Source organism: Microtus pennsylvanicus, chromosome 11 (assembly GCF_037038515.1).
Source record: "Microtus pennsylvanicus isolate mMicPen1 chromosome 11, mMicPen1.hap1, whole genome shotgun sequence".
Taxonomy (NCBI): Eukaryota; Metazoa; Chordata; class Mammalia; order Rodentia; family Cricetidae; genus Microtus; species Microtus pennsylvanicus.
In genome coordinates, this window is record NC_134589.1 from 10,838,576 (window position 1) to 10,857,636 (window position 19,061).

The following is a 19,061-nucleotide window of genomic DNA, read 5'->3' on the forward strand; positions in this document are numbered from 1 at the left end:
TCCAAGTCTGTGGGTTTGGGAGTTGAAAGGGCCTTGGTGAGCTTTTCGGTCACTAGTTGTACAGTTAGTAGAAAGCCCCGTTAATGCCAGCCCTTCACTACTCAGTTGATAAAGAGGGTCCGAGGCTAGACCCCAAGCACACAGCTGACGATCCGATCTGGCTCCCGACATGAATGCCCCAGACCCAGCTTATTATAGACCAGTGAGAAGTGGGAGGACTCGGGGAGTTTCCCAGGGTGGATGGGTGTTACTGAGAGAATCAGCGGTACAGAAGCTCTTGGGGGTGGCTCGTGTCCCGCAGGACCAACAATGGTCCCTTCTTCGCGTCCATCTCCCCTACGCTTTGCAGTTACCGGAGCTGCCTTGGCTCTCGGAGCTGCTGGATTCCCTAGGAAGTTGGATAGCCTCGGGAGAGGCGCAGGGCCACGCACCGCCGGCAGCTCCCCCCACTCATATCCCCCCCTCCTCCGCGCACAGCCCCGGGAGGGTGCGCGGTAGGACCGCGGCCACGAGGTGGCACCCACGCGCCGAGGAAGCACGAGGCCGCTCCCGGGCCGCCTCCTCATTGGGAACAATGCGGCGCCTCGGGCTGTAGCGCCGCGCGGGACCCCGGAGCCCGGAGCCCGGAGCGCCAGTGGCTGAGAGAGGGAACGAGCGGGCGAGCGGACGAGGGCAGACGTGAGCGCAGCCGTCCCTCCCCCGGAGCCATGGGCGCGGCGGGGCGCGCGGCTGCAGAGCGGCGCGGCCGGGAGGTGCGGGGGGCGGGGGCGCGGGCCTGGGGCAGCCTCTAGCCCGCTCCGAGGGCGCGGGCCCCGGGGATGAGGGCGCTCGCCGCGGGAAGCCCGTCTGCGCGCCGCGGCTCCGTCCCGCCCAGCCAGCGAGCCTGAGCAAGGCAGACGCGCGGCCGGCGATCTGGGGGCGCGCCGCTTCGCCGTCCCCAAAATGTGAAGCTAGGAGGGCGGAGACGCAGAGACCGCCCTACCGGGAGCCCTCGCCGAACCCCCCTGCCCTACGCGCCCAGGCCGCGCCGTCATCCCCCCCTCCCCCGACCCCGCCGCGGCTGCAGAGCCGCGAAGCCACCGCGCCCCGCGCGCCCTCGGCGCTGCGACCCCCTGGCTTCGGCCCGCAGCGGCTTAGCGTTTCCCGAGGCGGCCGGAACCGGGCCCAGGACGGTGCGTCTGGCCTCGCCCGCGGCTTCTCGCCCAGACAAGTTTGAACAATGATCACAGTCAACCCCGATGGGAAGATAATGGTCAGAAGATGCCTGGTCACCCTGAGACCCTTTCGGTAAAGTTCTCGACTGGTTGGTCAAGACCTCCCCAATGGGGTGGATGGTGGAGCTGGGCGAGGTCCGTCCCTGCTGGGGTTGCAAGTCCAGGTGGCCGAGGAGGTTCACGAGTCGATTCTCGATGAGGACCATGGGAATGGGGAAAGAGATGGAGATGGGGTTTGGGGTATGTGTGTGTGGGGGGGGGAGGGACGAAGGATGCAAGTCTGGACCTGTCTTGAGTTGATCAAGATTGGGGCGATATAGGCATGGAGAGGTCAAAATGGAGTCAGAAAACACAAAAATCAAGGAGGTCCTAGGTTCCAAAGTGGTCCTAGCCAGCAACTCTATTTCCTGCCCCAACATCGGTCCTACCTGAGCTGCGAAGTTAGTGTGGGGTGCCTCCTAGGCACCCCTGGTGTCCCGCCTGTCGCCTTCTAGGTCGACCCGCCCATCCTTTCTGCCTAGTCCATCCCCCTTTTCCCGCCCTTGTTGCTTTCCCATCCTTCTGGTTGGGTACGAGCCTGTGTCTGACAGGAGGATCCCCAAGATTGTGGCGAGGGCCTCTTCTGCTGGGGACTCCGCTCCCAAATTCGGACTCCAACAGGCTAGACAGGCGCGGCAGGAACATGGAGCAATGACCGAGTTAGATACGCCTCCCTTTCCCCTACCATGGACAGTCCTAGCCGGATACGGGAGCAGTTTGTGAGGGACTCACTAGGACCTGTTGGTCCTCTGAAGGGACCCTGCTTTCTTCTCCCAGACTCCAGCAGAGCTAGGCCCGCAGGCCAGGCTGGGCAGAGGGTGGTGTGTGTGTGTGTGTGTGTTGGGTGGGGGGAGAGTGCTGGAGGGAGAGGTGGACACAGTAGTGAGATGGGGTTAGGCCACAGGTGGAGTCTGGTCATAAACCTTGAGACATGCACAGGCTTTCTCCCCGGGCTCTGGACTGGTCCCCGGTGCCTCCACACAGCCTTCTGTGCCCAGCTGGATTGGAGGTGGGGAGACATGGCCCACCTGGCCGTTCTGTCAGCATGCTGGGCTGGCTTGGGGCTGAGATGGTAACCACTGGGGACAGTTGTCTATGTGTCTATGTAAATGCAAAGGCCTGTGGAATTAGAGAGCTGCCGAGGCTGGCTTTCAGAGGTTATTTGGAGAGTGTCTCAGAAATCCCTGGCCTAAGGTGCGCTGGGGGAACCAGGTCACTAAGCAGGCTTCTCTGGAAAGACTCTGTCTCCTCCAGGGAGATCTTGGACTCTGCCCTGCTGGGCATCTTGAGAGGGTTCTTGCCGGTCTCAAATCCCAAGTCAGCTTTGTAGCTGGCAGGAAGCCCAGCTTCTGAAGGTTCCTGGTGTGATTCTGGCGTGAAGGTGGCAGGCGGCGGTTTCCAGCACCACGGACAGCGCCCTCGCCCCCTAAGCTGGGTTTCCCTCCTCTATGTGCCCTTAACTGAAGGCAGGATTCCTGGTGCAGTCGCAACCCCCTTCCAGCCCTGCAACTTCACCTCCTGGTCTGCCTAGGATGGTAGGGACCCACAGCTAACCAGTCTCCTCCAGGTCTCCTGAGATCTTTAGATTGGAGACCAGGGGCAACCCGCTGATTAAATCACCCTAACTTGATTTATCCTTAAAGGATGTCTGGGGATGCTGTTAGTGCAGAGGTCTGGGGAAGGAATGCCCCTGAGATGTCACTTGGATGGACATATGAATGGATGAGACCATTGAGCACACTGTAAATGACCACCAACTACTTTTGGGGGACCCTGGGCCCCAGCTGTGGTAACTGGTACAGAAAGAAAGGCTAAGGCTGTAGATTGAGGCTCCAAAGCCCAGGCAGAAGGTGTAGACAGCTTTCTCATGGCAAGCATCCATATCTCCAGCCCTAAATACAATCCCATGATTGAGAGACTGGAGGTAGGAAAGCCCTGTTTGTTCTCAGGATGGGAAGAGAGTAGCGGGAACCCCACGAGATATTCCCGGGTGTGCTCTGAACACCATTCCGGCTTTAGAGGGACTCAGGGAGGTCCCCCTGAAGTAAGAGAAGTGCGCCCTGTGCCACCTCTCCTATTACAGCTCACCATGCTCTCCCCACAAAGTTAGGAACATGGCTGTCCCTGTGGAAGCTACTGGGACCTCCAAGTATTGGTCCTCCCCGCCTCACTGACGCCAACTCTAACTGCTTCCTTTAAATACGGGCTCAGAATTTGTTGTTTCTTCTTTTCTTTTACAATTATGTGTTTCCTTTAATGGGCCAAATTTTAATTAAAGACTCCACTGACAGTTTAAAATAATGGGGATTAAAATGTATAAAGTAAGCCTTACAGAGAGACACGCACAGACACCAGGGTCGGAGACAGAGTGGAGGTGGGGCAGGTGGAAGCATCTGGCATGACTTTTGGTCTTCTTGGTCATCCTGGCTCTGTATCAGCCGGGGACAGAGAGCCCCTCCCTCTGACCTGGGGGAAGGGAGGGTCTCCTTTCAGCTCTGCCAGCTCTTTGAGTCCTCCAATGAATTTGGGGTCTCAAGCCTCCTCTGCCTCTGCCATCCCCCAGCTCAGCCCTGTTTGTGCCCAGCCTGAGCTTGAGGCAAGGACTCTGAGCCTGGACTCCTGCTGTCTTTTGGGTTACTCCAGTGTCTGGCACCTCTTAGACAATGAGTATGGATTGAAGGAATGAATGATGTCATGCTTTGGCCTGCTCTCCCTCCCTGCATGCCTGGGTGAGAAGATGGCCTGACTCTCGGTGCTGCAGGTTGACAAGCCAGGTTGGGCATGACTGATAGAGAAGTATGTGTGGAGAGTGGGCACAGGGGGGCGGAGGGGACGTGCCTGCCGTGAGATATTACCACCCAAGAGTGATGGGGACGTGTGGCACCCTATGAGGACACAGATAAGTGAGCTCGTGACAGATGGCGGGGGCCGTGTACACAGTGCCGAGTGTGGCCCAGGTGATTGAGACTGGCCCCCTTTCAGATCCCTTCCTGTGTGCACATTCTTCTTGTTTATGGTTTTTTTTTCTTCTCCATGTGCTCAGTTTTTTTTGTCCCATTGAAGATGGAGCCTCCTGGGCCTGGGATCCCCACCCCCAGCTCTGGTTCTTCCTTGAGTGCCCCAGCTCCCTTTTCTCAGTTACTGCTTCTTTGTTGGCTTGAGAGCTCATTTAGCTGAAGGTGGACTGGAACTTGCCGAGTAGCTGAGGATGACCTTGAACTCCTGAGCCTATTGCAACTATTTCACCCAGCCCACCCACTCATGCTTCTGGCATTTCTATGCCTTTCCTAGTGGGAGTTGGGTACTGGATTGCTGGTGTGCTCTGCTGACCCACCTTGTTCCACTCTCCCTGCAGGCTCTTTGTCCTGGGCATCGGCTTCTTCACTCTCTGCTTCCTGATGACGTCTTTGGGGGGCCAGTTCTCTGCCCGGCGCCTGGGGGACTCACCCTTCACCATCCGCACAGAAGGTATCTGGAGGGCAAGGAGAACCAACAAGATGTCGGGGGAGATACCTCTGAGCTCAGCCCCTGTAGCAGGCTTTTTGGGACCTTGGTCTCTGAATATGTAAATGTGTAAGGGGAGGGACTGAGCCTGCAGTGTGACAGGCATGCGTCTTGGGCCCTGTCCCTGTCAGTGCTACCGGGATTCTCAGGCCTAGAAGGGGGGTCTCCCAGGTGTCAGAAGGGACCCTGTGTTGCTTCTTTTCTTGGAGTGTCCCGGATGGTGTCTTTGAATACACCTGTCTCTTTGAGAGTCATGTTAGTAGGTGTGGTTTTCTGGCCTGCTAGCCTACTCCCAAATAACCGCACAGAGACTTCTTAATTATAAATGCTACTAACTAGCTCTTACAACTTAAATTAACCCATATTTCTTTCTACGCTCTGCCACCTGGCAGTACATTTTTTCAGTGCGGCCTGATCATCTGCTTCCTCTGTATTTGGCTCAAGACTCCCCGTGACTCTGCCTTTCTTCTTACCCCACATTCACAAGTCCCGCCTAACCTTCATCTGTCTAACTATTGGCCGTTTATTCCCTTATTAAACCAATGAGAACAAATACTCATAGTATACCAAAAGGTCGGTCCACAGCGCATGTTCTGTGCCTTTGACCCTAGCAGAGCTGCGGTGGGGACAGGCCTGCAAAGGGCTCACATGGTTCCTGTCTGAGCACTTGTGATGTTGGTCTCACCTGGTCCTTCTCTGTCCCTGACCTGCATGATGCTGGCGAGGTGTGGAATGGAGATGCAGCGTGTGGGCTTCTGGGACCAGACAGCTGGAGTCTGCATCCCTAGTTACTAGCTGTGTGGTGTTGCTGAGGTCTTAAGTCACAGGGAAGAGGAGAGAGTGGTTGAGGGAGTAAAGACCCTCTCAGGTGCCGGATTGATCAGGCTGGTGAGCAGAAAGCCCCTGGCACTGTACTGCCTTCACACAGCTTGAAGGTGACTAGTCCTTGGCCCTGCCCCTCCTCCTTACACCACTCACAGGGCTGCTGGGAGCGAGATAAATGCTTGGGTTCTGCACAGAGCGCCACAGGGCCTCCTTGGGTCAGTAGTAGGAAGGAGGAGCATGGCGTGGTGGGGGGACGGAGGCAAGTAGGGCTCCTGGGGCTGTCGGTATTGTGAGGAGCTTTCCGCCTGTCTAGAGAGTCTCTTGGAAATCACCTCCTCAAGCTCCTGGTTCCCAGCGATGAGTACTGCAGGCATCCTGAGTGGCGCGTGTTGTCAGCTCAAGTGGGCTCTGAGTGGCGCTTATTGTGCCATCTGGTAGCCATCCTCCAGCTCATTCCTTGGCTTAGCACGAGTCTTTAAACTCGCAAACGCTCTCAGAAGGCCGCTCACACTTATCACTGTCAGCCGTTACAGTCAAGCGTGGCACCCTGTCTCCGGTTTCCAGAGACCCCTCAATATGTGAGCCTCGCCCCCCTTCTGGCAGGCAGGGTAGGTCACTGCCTCCCCATGGTGGCCATGAGCCTGTGTTATAAGATGCTTGGGGAGGAGATCCCGTGCAGTGATTGTGGGGTGATGTTTCCACGCACACATAGTGTTCATGCTGTGTATGGAAGGGGGTGCTCCAGGGGAGCAAGGGAACCAAGAAGGTGTGTGGGTCTCTACACAGGAGATGCTCAAGGGTTGAGGTTGGAGAAGGGGTGGCAGTGTGGAGGCTGGCTGGGAAGGAGATATAGAAGATAGATGGTTGGGGGCTCAGCCCTGAGAAGGAGGCTTTGGTTCCCTGGGGATGTCCTTAGAAGTTGGTATGTCTGTCTGGACTTCAAGAACCTAGACCTCCAGCAAATTCAGGAATCTGATAGGTGAGAATAAAGACATTTCAGGAATGGGCTTTGTGCCTGGGCTCTGGTTCTGCTGCACAGCCTGAAGGGCTGGAACCCAAGACAACACCACCATCTCATGGCCCCTGCCCTGCCCTGCCCTTTCCCAGCAGGGCTTTGAGAGGGGTCTGTCTCAAGCCCTAGATGTCGTACCAGGGAAGGGAGAGACCCTGCAGGTTACATATGAGGTTACATTTGTTTGCGCGTGTGCATGTGCACGTATGTGTGCACCTGCAGGTGCTTCACGTTTCTGAAGTCTCGTAGACACAGCACATCCACAGTTTGTGCAGTCGGACCCAGGAGCGGCACGTTCAGCTTCTGGAACACTTATCATTGCTCCTTCTAGTTTTTATAGTCCCTGGTGCGGCTGTGGGAGGCCCCTCCTCTGGGCCAGTTTACACTTCAGGACAATAAATTGATCTAGTTTGGGGGTGCAGTGTGACATGTCTCCTTTTGAGATTTGGACAAAAGTCGCTTGAATGGGGATCACTTGGAGAAGGTGGGACTTCTGGTTTGGGGAAGGAAGCACCTTTGGTGCCTCGCATGTAGCAAGGCCCAGCCTAGTTCCTCCTCTACCTCCTCCTAAGAGGGTCCTTGCTTTCTCCCCCTGGAGTCAGACCTGAGCAGGTTGCCTTGCAGATATGAGCATGAGCTTCTCTAGGGTACGTACAGGCTGGAAGTCCCGGCTCAGCTGCTTGTGTCAGACGATCCCTCGTGTCCTGGTTCTGCTGTACCACGCAGGTCCCAGGATAGAGTGAATGGAGGGTGCTCCACATTCTGGGGGTGCTTCTTGGAGACTGGCCATGGATTTGGGGAGGGAGGGGTGACAGGTGGAAGTAGAGCCCCATTCGGCCTCCTGGGGCCTGCCCTGGTCTCTGCATCCCAGAGCCTTACATACACCATGGCTGCAGCAGCTGTCCTATACAGGAACCAACATACGCTCATTTTCCCAGCTGTCCAGACACCTAGTGTCAGTGTCTGCAAGTACCAGGGAGGGCTCTATTCTCTGGCAGGTGGGGGCTCGATCCAGGTAAAAGAGAGGGATGATGACACTAGAGAATGGGAGAAACAGCCACAGAGAGGGTGTCTGGGGAAGAGATAGAGTGGCTGGCCTCAGGGGGTAATAAAAACACACGTCTCTCTGTGTGGGGTCTATTCATATCTGCAGTATCCCAGCCTTTCTTATTTATATGGAAATCAGAGGGGAGCGTGTATTAGCTCCCAGACTTACTGCTGGGGCCTCAGTAAGTTCATTTCGATTCAGTCAGTGCCAAGAGTGGGAACGGACTCGGGGGAAGATGTGTCAGCTTGCTTAGCTGATAGTCCTGGGGCCAGTGGTGGCATCTGAGAGTGTGTCACTTGGGGAGGGCCTGCTTCCTGGCCCGCTCCCCTCTTGGGCACCCATGTCTGGCTTTAGCCTTAGGTATCTCTTCAGCAAAAATATAAGCTTCTCAGGCAGGGTGAAGCCATACCTTAGGGCTTTTGCAAGAAGAGAGGGCAACTCCTGAGCCTTGGGAACAGGGGAGCAATCTTACTGTCTTGGTTTAAGAACAGGAGAATGCCACAAGAGCCATCCAAACTGGGTCTGTCTCCTCAGCCAAAGCCATCATGAAACCTGGGCAGTGGCCTCTTACGTGTCCCTTCATCCTCTGGTTTTGGGGTCACACCTGCTGACCCCTTATTAATTCCTGCAGTGAGGCATAGACTCTGACCCCCAAATGCCTTCAGGGATTCTTGTGTGGGGGTGACCTACATTTCCCTGTTCATCTCTTCCTCTGATTTCTTGCTTCAGCAAAGGAACCAGCTCACGTCTCCTCTCCTCACTCCTCCAGCTTTCTGATCCTGTCTTGCTGGGAAGGGCACCCCATTCCACCCCGTTCTTCTTAAGTCCCTTGTCCAAAAACCTGTGTGTGTGGCCAGTCCCATGGGGGCAAGGAGGGTGGGTGCCGTGGGACAGGGGCTTCAAACCACTGCCACTCACAGCAGACAGATTCAGACTCTTCCAATGGTGGCAGGGAGGCTCCCCTCCACCCCCCACCCCAGACACCAGACACTCACACACACACACACACACACCACACACACACACACACACACACACACACACACACACACACACACAAACACCATGATTTTCCCTGCCACGGGTTTTCCCTGTGTCCTTCTTCAGCCCTCGACCCTGTCTCTAGACCCCCTCTCTCCAGTCTTCCAGGCTGTTCCAGGAGACTGTCTTCCTGTGTGAGTGCAGAGTCATTTATCTCTGTCTGCTCAGAGTCCCTGCTGTGCCCAGGCCCACCTAGGGGCCAGGAGGAACAATGTGAAATACTCTTTGTGCGGTTCCAATGCCAGCTTTTATGGGATGCATTCCATCCCCCATTTCTGCTTTCATGAGACCCATCTCTCCCTTCCCTCTCTATTTCCTCTCTCTTCCTCCTCCCCGCTTCCTTTCCTGGGACCCTGATTTCTGTCAGTACCAAGGAGGAGACAAGAGGTTAGAACTATAAAACTCACCAACTTCAGATTCCCCCCTCTCATTTTACCCAAGAGGAAACTGAGGCCAAGAGAAAGAAGTGACCTGTTCCCGTTAGGCCAGAGTAGGGTTGGAGTCAAGGCTTTGATTCTTCCTGCACCCTGCCCCAGGCCCGCGTGTTACTCCCTGACTCTGTTAAAGTCTTGGTTTTTCCTCATGGTCTCCCGGTGGACCCTTGGCAGTTCTGCAGCCTGGATAGGAGAGCTGGAGCATAGAAGGGGCCTGTAATGGTGAAGGCAATGAGGAGGGGCAAGAAAGCCTGGGAAGGGCTAGGGGAGGGGCAGGGGGACTGGAGGGTCTCTCCAGGAAGTCAAGGCATGGACCTGTTCCTGCTGTACTGCTAACCAGGCTGTGGGGGCCCTTCAGGCTTGAGTGCTCTGTCCAGTACATGGCTAAGCAGTCCCCAATTCTAGGGTGATTAGCTGTAGTTGGTTTCTTCTTCTTCTTCTTCTTCTTCTTCTTCTTCTTCTTCTTCTTCTTCTTCTTCTTCTTCTTCTTCTTCTTCTTCTTCTTCTTCTCCTTCTCCTCCTCCTCCTCCTCCTCCTCCTCCTCGTCCTCCTCCTCCTCCTCCTCCTCCTCGTCCTCCTCCTCCTCGTCCTCCTCCTCCTTCCTCTCCTTTTTCTCCTCTTCCTTTTCTCTTTTATTTTTTTCTTTTTTGGTTTTTCGAGACAGGGCTTCTCTGTAGCTTTGGATCCTGTCTTGGAACTAGCTCTTGTGTACCAGGCTGACCTTGAACTCACAGAGATCCGCCTGCCTCTGCCTCCCGAGTGCTGGGCTTAAAGGCGTGCGCCACCAGCACTCGGCTTGTGCTCAGTCTCTTAACACTACAAGAAAAAAACCCAAAACAATGGTCACCTTCTTGGCACGGGAAGACCTTTTGCTTTTTCTCCTACTGAGGGGCAGGAGAAACCATATCCTCCCTCCCAACCCACTCCTTCTCTTCCTCCTTTTCTTTGCCCTGCCCCCATCCCACGTGACTCCTGGACCATCTCCATTTCCTTCCTCTTCCTCTCCTTTGTCCCTTCTCTTTCCACTGGTATCTCTTCAGACCCAGGGGCATGTCTCAAAAGGACACAGGTCCTCTGGCTCTGATGCTTCCTGAGTGACTGTCCTCTGAGCCACACAACTGTGGTCTTGTGGAGTTCAGCTGTGTCCCCTTGCAAAAGGATGGCCCCAGCTGGCCTTGTGGACTGTATTCTTCCTTATAGAGGGCTGGGGGGGGGAGTGGTCATGAGCATCCAGCTGCTCCCTGCCATCTGTTGTGTAGCTCTGCCTGGGGGACGCTAGGGTAGGTAGGGGGAGAAAAGGGGGGGCCTCTATGCAGCTCCTGGGAAGTCCTCACCCCTGTTGGGTAAAGGCTTTCCAGGGGTGGCCTACTGGGGAAGAACACCCACACGCTTGTAGGTAACCTCACCTGTGCTCTGTAAGGAAGCCCAATAAACTTCTTGGTTCCCCCAAACCAGAGTAAACTTTGGTAGAGCTGTGCCCCAGTTTGTGATTGGGGACCTCCAGAGAAAGGGTAGCTATTGTTGTAGTCTCCCTCTGGGAAGGGATTTGAGTCCAGAGATGCCTGGCTGCTAATTCCCAGGTGAGGCTGTGAGAGATGCCTCCTGACTCCCGTGCCTCTCTCTGACTGCAAGCAGGGGAGCCCAGTGTGGGGAATCAGGCAGTGCCTGAGCCTGGGAGAAAAAATGAGCAGGGGTGGGGGGATGAGTCCCGAATAGCCTGGACAGCCCTGAACAGTGGCAGAGGCGCTGCCGTGCCCCTCCTCCGCTGGCTCATCACCATCTGGCTGCCTCGCTTCCCCCTCCCTCCTCTGCCTCTAGTTCTCAGTGGCTCTTGTTGCCTGTGCACGATGCTGGGCTGCAGTGGGCCATAGCATCCTTCCCCTGAGTCAGGGATGTTGAGACCAAGAATGAAAGGTTGACTTCCCCTCAGCCCACAAAGAGGGCTGGTCAGACTCCATGTGTCTCTTCCACAGTACTGCTTGTCCCGCAGAGGCCACTGGGGCATTCTGGTACCTTCTTCCTGAGAGACAATTGCTGTTGGCTCCCCTACTCCTCAGCTCTTTGTATTCTCATACGTGGGGTCAAACTTGCAACTGTCAGCACCTGGGGCAGATGGAAAGTACCAGAATACGACCAGAACCCAGTAACTGACGGTGCATAGATGCCATAGCTCTGTTACCGAAGGTGGAATGATCCAGGACTGTTCCACGCCTCTCTCTGGCTTCCCCAGTAGGGGAAGCAGTAGGCTTAGCAGTGGGTTCTTTTCTGTCTTTTCTTCACTTCCATACTGGGCTCGCCTTCTCCTCTCAAATCAGTTACCCTAACCTTCACGTTAGCGTCTGCTTTTGGAGAGTCCAGCAGTTGGCACCCCTTGCCCAGGTAGCCTGGAAGCATGTGGTTAGCATCTTACTGGGTTCTGCTTGTTTGCTGAGAACTTGACCCTGGATCTTTGACGCCGAGCGCCTTGTGGCCTGTGTGGCTGTCTAGAACGTGTAGAGACGCAGATTGCAAAGGCATGTGTTAATCCCAAAGATGGGAAGAGAAAGACCACAGACCCAAACCATCATGGTCAAATTCATCAAAGCAAGTAATTAAATAATTAAGCTTATTTTTACTTGTGTACACGGACTGCCTCCCCGTAAGGTGGGGTTTGAGAGGGAGACAAGGCGTTTATATCCGAGGGGTAAGGGGTTTCTAAGTAGGGAATTTGATGGGCAAAACAGACAGGCTTACTGAAGCAGAAAGTAAGTTATAACCTCCTGAAACAGACATGGTTGCAAGGTGGGCATAACAGGGTAGTCATAACAACAGGTGTCATAACAGGGTAGTCATGACAACAGGGTAGTCATAGTTGGTCAAAGTATCATTTTGAAACAAAGGGTTGCCAGATGGTTATTATACTTTTTGAAACAAAGACACGGTTGCTCTTTCCTGGACCAGGCAGCACAGAACCATTTGTAGTTAAAGTTACAGATGGGGCATAGCCTGATCCCTGAGCAAGAGATTTAATCATAAACAGGGATGAGTCTAGTTCGTCTTTACTGTAAGGTGGCTGTTAAGCCTGAGGTGGAGACAGGAGGTTCGTCACTAGGCAGGGAGAGTCTCACACGGGGCAGGCACAGCTGATGGTGGAAGGATAAGAAAGGAGACATTGGGGAAATTGAGGAGTTGTGGGGATCTTAGTGGGTGTACCCCACTTTCTCTCAGTTGATTCTTCACAGGGTCTGCCTGGCAGGGGATGAAGGACTCACCCTGGAGGAGCCTGAGGCTCAGGATAAGAGCACTGCCATTTTCTAGACAGGTTCAGGAAAGGGAATGGGAAGGGGGAAGTAGGGCTTCAAAGCTGGGCATGGGTGGAACAAGGAATCTCACACTGGATCCCAAAGCACAGGATGACCCACTATCAGAATCATACAGGAAGCAAGCCCAGAGAAGGTTCCAGAACCTCAGGTGTAGGCGGAGGTTGACACCTAAGCCCAGAGCCTCAATCATTGGGCAATGCCATACTTACAGAAACCTGACCGGGGAGTCCTTGTTCATGCAAGGCATGAGGAGGGGTCCAGGCCTTCCCTCCTACTGGGGCCTTCCTGGCTCTCACAGACCCCTGGTCCCCAGAGCACCCCACAGGCCACACCTCGAGTTTCATTGAACAGTCACAAACCAGAAGCCAGAGAAATGGCAGAAGTCCCTCGGGTTACCCAGCGGGGAGGGGCAGGTTAGCCCGATAGATGGATCGTCTTCACGAGTAAGGTAAAGGGGTTCCTCCAGGGTGAATGGACAGGAGACACACTCTGCTGACCCCTCCTCTGAGGTGGCCCAGGAAGATGGAGCTAGAACTGGGAGTGTGACTACCCCTGACCGTGCCCACATTCTGCCCACAGTGCCAGGTGGCTCCGAATCCCGTGGCGCCCTCCGCAAGATGAGTGACCTGCTGGAGCTGATGGTGAAGCGGATGGACATGCTGGCCAGGCTGGAGAACAGCAGCGAGCTGCACCGTACTGCTAGTGTGGCACACTTAGCTGCAGACAGGTGAGGGGACGCGGCAGGACGCAGGGTGAGGGGACGGGGCAGGACGCAGGGTGAGGGGACGCGGCAGGACGCAGGATGAGGGGACGCGGCAGGACGCAGGGTGAGAGGACACGGCAGGACGCAGGGTGAGGGGACGGGGCAGGACGGGGCAGGACGCAGGGTGAGAGGACGGGGCAGGACGCAGGGTGAGAGGACGGGGCAGGACGCAGGGTGAGGGGACGGGGCAGGACGCAGGGTGAGGGGACGGGGCAGGACGCAGGGTGAGGGGACGCGGCAGGACGCAGGGTGAGAGGACACGGCAGGACGCAGGGTGAGGGGACGGGGCAGGACGGGGCAGGACGCAGGGTGAGGGGACGCGGCAGGACGCAGGGTGAGGGGACGCGGCAGGACGCAGGGTGAGGGGACAGGGCAGGACGCAGGGTGAGGGGACGGGGCAGGACGCAGGGTGAGGGGACGGGGCAGGACGCAGGGTGAGGGGACGGGGCAGGACGCAGGGTGAGGGGACGGGGCAGGACGGGGCAGGACGCAGGGTGAGGGGACGGGGCAGGACGGGGCAGGACGGGGCAGGACGCAGGGTGAGGGGACGCGGCAGGACGCAGGGTGAGGGGACGGGGCAGGACGCAGGGTGAGGGGACGGGGCAGGACGGGGCAGGACGCAGGGTGAGGGGACGGGGCAGGACGGGGCAGGACGGGGCAGGACGCAGGGTGAGGGGACGCGGCAGGACGCAGGGTGAGGGGACGGGGCAGGACGCAGGGCGAGGGGACGGGGCAGGACGCAGGGTGAGGGGACGGGGCAGGACGCAGGGTGAGGGGACGGGGCAGGACGCAGGGTGAGGGGACGGGGCAGGACGCAGGGTGAGGGGACGGGGCAGGACGCAGGGTGAGGGGACGGGGCAGGACGGGGCAGGACGGGGCAGGACGGGGCAGGACGCAGGGTGAGAGGACCAGGCAGGACGCAGGGTGAGGGGACGGGGCAGGACGCAGGGTGAGGGGACGGGGCAGGACGCAGGGTGAGGGGACGCCGCAGGATGCAGGGCGAGCGGTAGGTGCCCCTGGGCTCCTGCGGGTCCAGCATAGCCTCAAATGTATCTTTCGAGTTCAGGCTAGGTGTCCTTTCTAGTAAACTAGATAAACTTTAAGATTGCAAGACACAGGGCTGGGGAGATTGCTCTGTGTGTAAAAACGCTTGCTGCTCAAGCATGAGGGCTTGAGTTCAAATCCCAGCACCGACGTAAAACCTGGGCATAGGTGTGCACTATGGGAGGCCAGGAGGACCACTGGGATTCCAGCCTAGCTCCAGGTTCAGCGGGAGAGCCTGTCTCCTGGGAATAAGGTAGAGCATGGTAGGACAGGGTGCGGGGCTTCTGGCTCTGCCTATGACAGTATGCTGTCTAGCATACTGGCCTTTGAGTCCTCACCCTCTCCCGCCACCCCACAAAAATGTGAGAAAAAAACACATCCAGAACGCAGCCTCCTCCTCTTACACTCAACAACCATTAACATTTTGTCACATCTGAGGATCGTCTTTTGTCCTCGTTAAATAAAATACCGCAGGTGAAAACTGAAGGGCTCTATTGCTTCTCCCTGGAGACAAGCAGGTGACACTTAGCGTTAAGCTTTCCCCATTCTATCTTTTACACACACTTACCATGTTCATTAGGAATGCATAGTGCGTGTGTGTGTGTGTGTGTGTGTGTATTGATGAACTCTCTCTCTATCTGTGTGTGTGTGTGTATTGATGAACTCTATCTGTGTGTGTGTGTGAGAGAGAGAGAGAGAGATGAGCTCTCTGGCCCAGGGTGGCCTTGAACCTACAATCTTTATTCTTCAGCCTACTGAGGGCTGAGGCAAGGGAGTTGTTAGTGGATCACTCATGATTGACGTATGAGCAGAGGTTTTTCTGTCTTGCCCGGTCCCATGGCCACTTTTAAATAATCATTCAGAGGCTTACTATTAATTACAAAATATGCTTGGCCAAACAGCTCAGGCTTATTACTAACTAGCTCTTACATTCAGATTAGCCTATTTCTATTAATTTATATTCTGCCACATGGCTTTCTCTGTGCTCTAATCTTGTTCCTCTAGCGACTGGCTGGCATCTTCCTGACTCTGTCTTTCTCCTCTCTGTGTCTCCATTTGTTTTTCCCGCCTAGCTGTATTCTGCCTGGCTATAGGCCAATTCAGCTTTTATTATCAACCAACGAGAGCAACATATAGTCACAGTATACAGAGGGGTTATCCCACGACAGTGAAATGGGACAGTGTGCTTCTCTGGATTGGTGTGGCGTTCCCTGCCATTTCGCTTTCCTGTTCTAGATTGCTGGTCATGGGCCACGCCTCAACTGGCCTGGCCGGTTGAGTAAATGCCCTGGGCATCCAGGTGCATCGGGGTGCCCATGATAAGGGGACATTTAACTATGCAACATTGAACATATGGTATATGGTGTCCTTCTCATGGAATCACCTCTAGCACAATCACACCTCAACCCAACAAATACTGCACAGGGTGTGTTAGTCTCTGCAGGGGGGAAACGGGACACAAACATCCAGAAGCAGTCAAAGTGGTACAACTAGGAGGCACTAGGCCTGACCCCACGGCTCACCCTCAGAACCATGATGTTCACGTCTGCATTCACCCCTATGTGGTCCGCCACGTGTGACTCAGGTTTGGTCTGCTGGTGGCATTGGAGGTTCAACATTTTACTTATTTATTGCGCGAGTGTGCATGAATGCAGGCCATGGCACACATGTGGAGGTCACAGGGCAACTTGTCTGAGTTAGTCAGTTCCCTTCTACCGTGTGGGGCTTGGGATCCAACTCTGGTCATTAAATGTGTCAGCAGGTGGCTCTACCCGTTGAGCTGTCTTTCCCCCTTTGAGGGACTTTCCATATTTGTGGATTTACAAACTAGGAAAGAAAATCTTTTGTTAGTTTGTGCTCTGTTTTGAGAGAGTTCTCTCTCTCTTTTTCTCTCTTTCCCTCTCTCCCTCCTTCCTTATCCTTCCCTCCCTCCTTCCCTCTCCTCCTCTTCCCCCCTTCACGATCTCATGTAGCCCAGGCAAGCTTTAAACTCATTCTGTAGTTAAGGGTGACCCTGAACTTCTACGATCCTTCTGCCTCTGCCTCCCGAGTGCTGGGATTAGAGACCCGCACCCTGACACCTGGTTTATATGGAGCTGGGGGTGGAACCCAGGGCTGTGTGCGTGTACCAGCGGAGCCGCTCCCTGGCCCCTGTGCTCTGGCTCAGAAATGTCTATGCTAACATTACAGGGCTGGGACCAGGGCTTCAGGCAGGCATCCCGTGCAGTGCCTGTCGCGGAGCTGTGCTCCCAGAGGGAGCTCTTCCCTCCTCCCCCACTGCAGGGAGCTCTGCACCCTTGGTACTGGTTCCCCACTTAGAGCATCAAATGAAAAAAGGAGAGAGCTGGGTATTGGTACTACCAAGAGCCAAAGTAATGAGCGACATAAAGCCCTGTGTGGGGAGCTTGGCAATATCCCTTAAAGAGCACGCGAGATCATCTCAGACACTGGCACAGGCTCCAAAGGATCGGTGGGTGGGTGAGTCAGAGGGGTGCTCTTCACACAGGTGATGAGGGAGGAGAGGAGAGGTGCTGAGAGCAGGGGTGCAAAGGCCCTGGGGTTGGTGTATTGAAGGAGACAGGCCATATGGACGCTGATACGGTAGAGTGCTGAGCAGGGGAAGGGCTAAAGGGGAGGTCCTGTGGGGCCACGTCAGCCGCAGGACACTGTTCTCAGAGACACGTAGCTGCTCGGTTTATTTGCTTACTTACTTATGTATTTTGCTTTGGTTTTTGCTTGTATGTGTGGTATGCACACATGTGTACATGCGTGTACGGGTGCATGAGTGTGTGGCACATGTGGAGGCCTGAATGTGCCTCTGTGGTTGCTTTCTGCCTTATTCACGGAGGCAGGGTCTCTCACTGAACCTGGAGTTTACCAGTTCCTCTAGTCTACCTAGCCAGCTTGCCTCAGAGACCCCTTTCTACCTCCCCTGTGCTGGGATTGCAGGTGGTTGCCACCCCTGCCTTCTGGGGATACAGCCCTGGGACCCACGGCTGTGCAGCAGGTGTGTTAGTTTGGGTGTTTGAGAAAGGGTCTCGCATAGTCCAGTGTAGTCTTGAATTTGCCATGGAACTGAGGCTCCCCTTGAACTTCTGATCACCCTGTCTCTGCCTCCTGAGTCCCTGGACTATGGGGATGTACCACCACACCTGACTGGATTTACTCATTTTTCCTTTTTTAAATTTATTTTTATTTTTAATTTATTTGTGTGTGTGTGTGTGTATGTGTGTGCTGAGATGCAGGGTTGAATGGATATATTTAAAAATATATCTCTGGCTGCTGTGTAAAAAATGGATTATTCATTGGCAAGAGCAGAAGCAGAGAGGTTTCTGGGAAAGAGAAGATGAGGGGGCTAAGGTGTCCAACTTCACTTAGACCTCTGTGTGGACTGCCATCACCCTGTGTCCCCGCGGGCCTAATCCCTGTCCCTGCTTGGTGACTCAACTCCACTTTCCATCCAGGCCTAAGGCCACAGGTGTGTTTTTCAGGGAGCAGAGCATCCCTCCTCCCCATGGCCCCTGCTCAGTGAACTGCACTGTTAAGAGTCCAGGGACCCAGCCTGGTAGAAGACCGCAACTTCACTGACTCCCGCTTCTCCCACGGCTGGCCTGCCCCTCCCTCCACGCCTTGCCCTTCATGTGCTCCCGAAGAAGGAGGGAGCCCTGCGGGTGGGGGAGCACGCGCCACCTCCAGGCTCTATCTCGGGGAAATAGCAGCCATCCATCATGACCAGCGGAGCCCATCAAACTCCACAGGCAGAGCTATAAATTGCAGGGACACTGTGGCTCTGGGACACAGGAAGAGAGGTGGGGGTGTGCCAGGGCTCATGGGAGTCTGGGCGCACACTCAGACCAGCCCCATCCTGCCCCAGCCACCCTGGGGTTAACCGTGATTAACCAGCCAGAGTCACAGGAAGCCCTCCCACCTAGGCTATCCCCCCACTTCAGAATTATCTGGGGCTGTCCTCCTCCTGCCCTTCTGGAAGCTTCTGAGCTGCCTTGCTTTCCACTGTGGCTGGTGTGTCCTTGGGGGAAAGCAAATTTGCTATTTTAGCCTAGGAAAACATAATTAGGCAGACGGCTTTGAGGCAAACACCACTGTATTATACATCCTAGAGCCAAACAGCTATGATCTTTGAATTTCCCGTCAGGCTCCTTTGCAGCGGCAACAGCTCTGAAGCTGGCGGCCAGCCGTCCGCCGTCAAGTACATCTGTCTGTTGTTAGGGTCTGCAGAGTCTGGGCTGGGGGCTCCAGGTGGGGGAAGGGGACACGAGAAGCTGGGAGTCGGTACAGACAGACCATCTCAGCAGCCACACACTGCCTGGCCCGTGAGCATTGGGGGTGCGGTGCCTGAGCCGAAGCCAGCGGCTCACCTGAGATGATTTTGTGGGAAGGAGCTACTTGGTTGGTCTCGGAAAGGACGGTTTCGAGGGTTGTGGGTATGTGCCAGCATGTCCACCTCTAAATGCTGGGCTCTGAGTGTTAAGTGGGGAAGCAGGTTCTGAGTGTATAAATAGAGCCATAGCGTAAGTGTGGTGTGCACACTATAAAGGGCAGGGAGTAGGTACGTTGGCTTTTCTTTCTTTCTTTCTTTCCTTTTTTTTTTTTTTTTTGGAGGCGTGGTTTGTCTGTGTAATAGCCTTGGCTGTCCTAGATAAGATAAGGCCAGCCTTGTGGTCACAGATCTACCTGGGGTTAAAGGCAGGAGCCACCTTGCCTAGCTACATAAACATCACTTTTTTAAATTTGATTTAATTTTTTTTTTGAGACAGGGTTTCTCTGTGTAGCCCTGGCTAGCCTTGAACTCAAAGATCTGCCTGCCTCTCCCTCCT

General features: G+C 55.3%; 1 protein-coding gene across 1 annotated transcript in view; it reads left to right on the forward strand.

Moving 5' to 3' along the window:
- Positions 1 to 1,151: 1,151 nt before the first annotated feature.
- Mgat5b (alpha-1,6-mannosylglycoprotein 6-beta-N-acetylglucosaminyltransferase B) overlaps positions 1,152 to 19,061 on the forward strand; it is a 64,968-nt gene continuing 47,058 nt past the window's right edge. Inside the window, exons 1-3 of the mRNA XM_075990201.1 lie at positions 1,152 to 1,287; positions 4,609 to 4,721; positions 12,999 to 13,146. Of these exons, the coding sequence (XP_075846316.1) occupies positions 1,220 to 1,287; positions 4,609 to 4,721; positions 12,999 to 13,146 (329 nt within the window). The 5' untranslated portion in view covers positions 1,152 to 1,219. The remainder of the gene's footprint in view (positions 1,288 to 4,608; positions 4,722 to 12,998; positions 13,147 to 19,061) is intronic.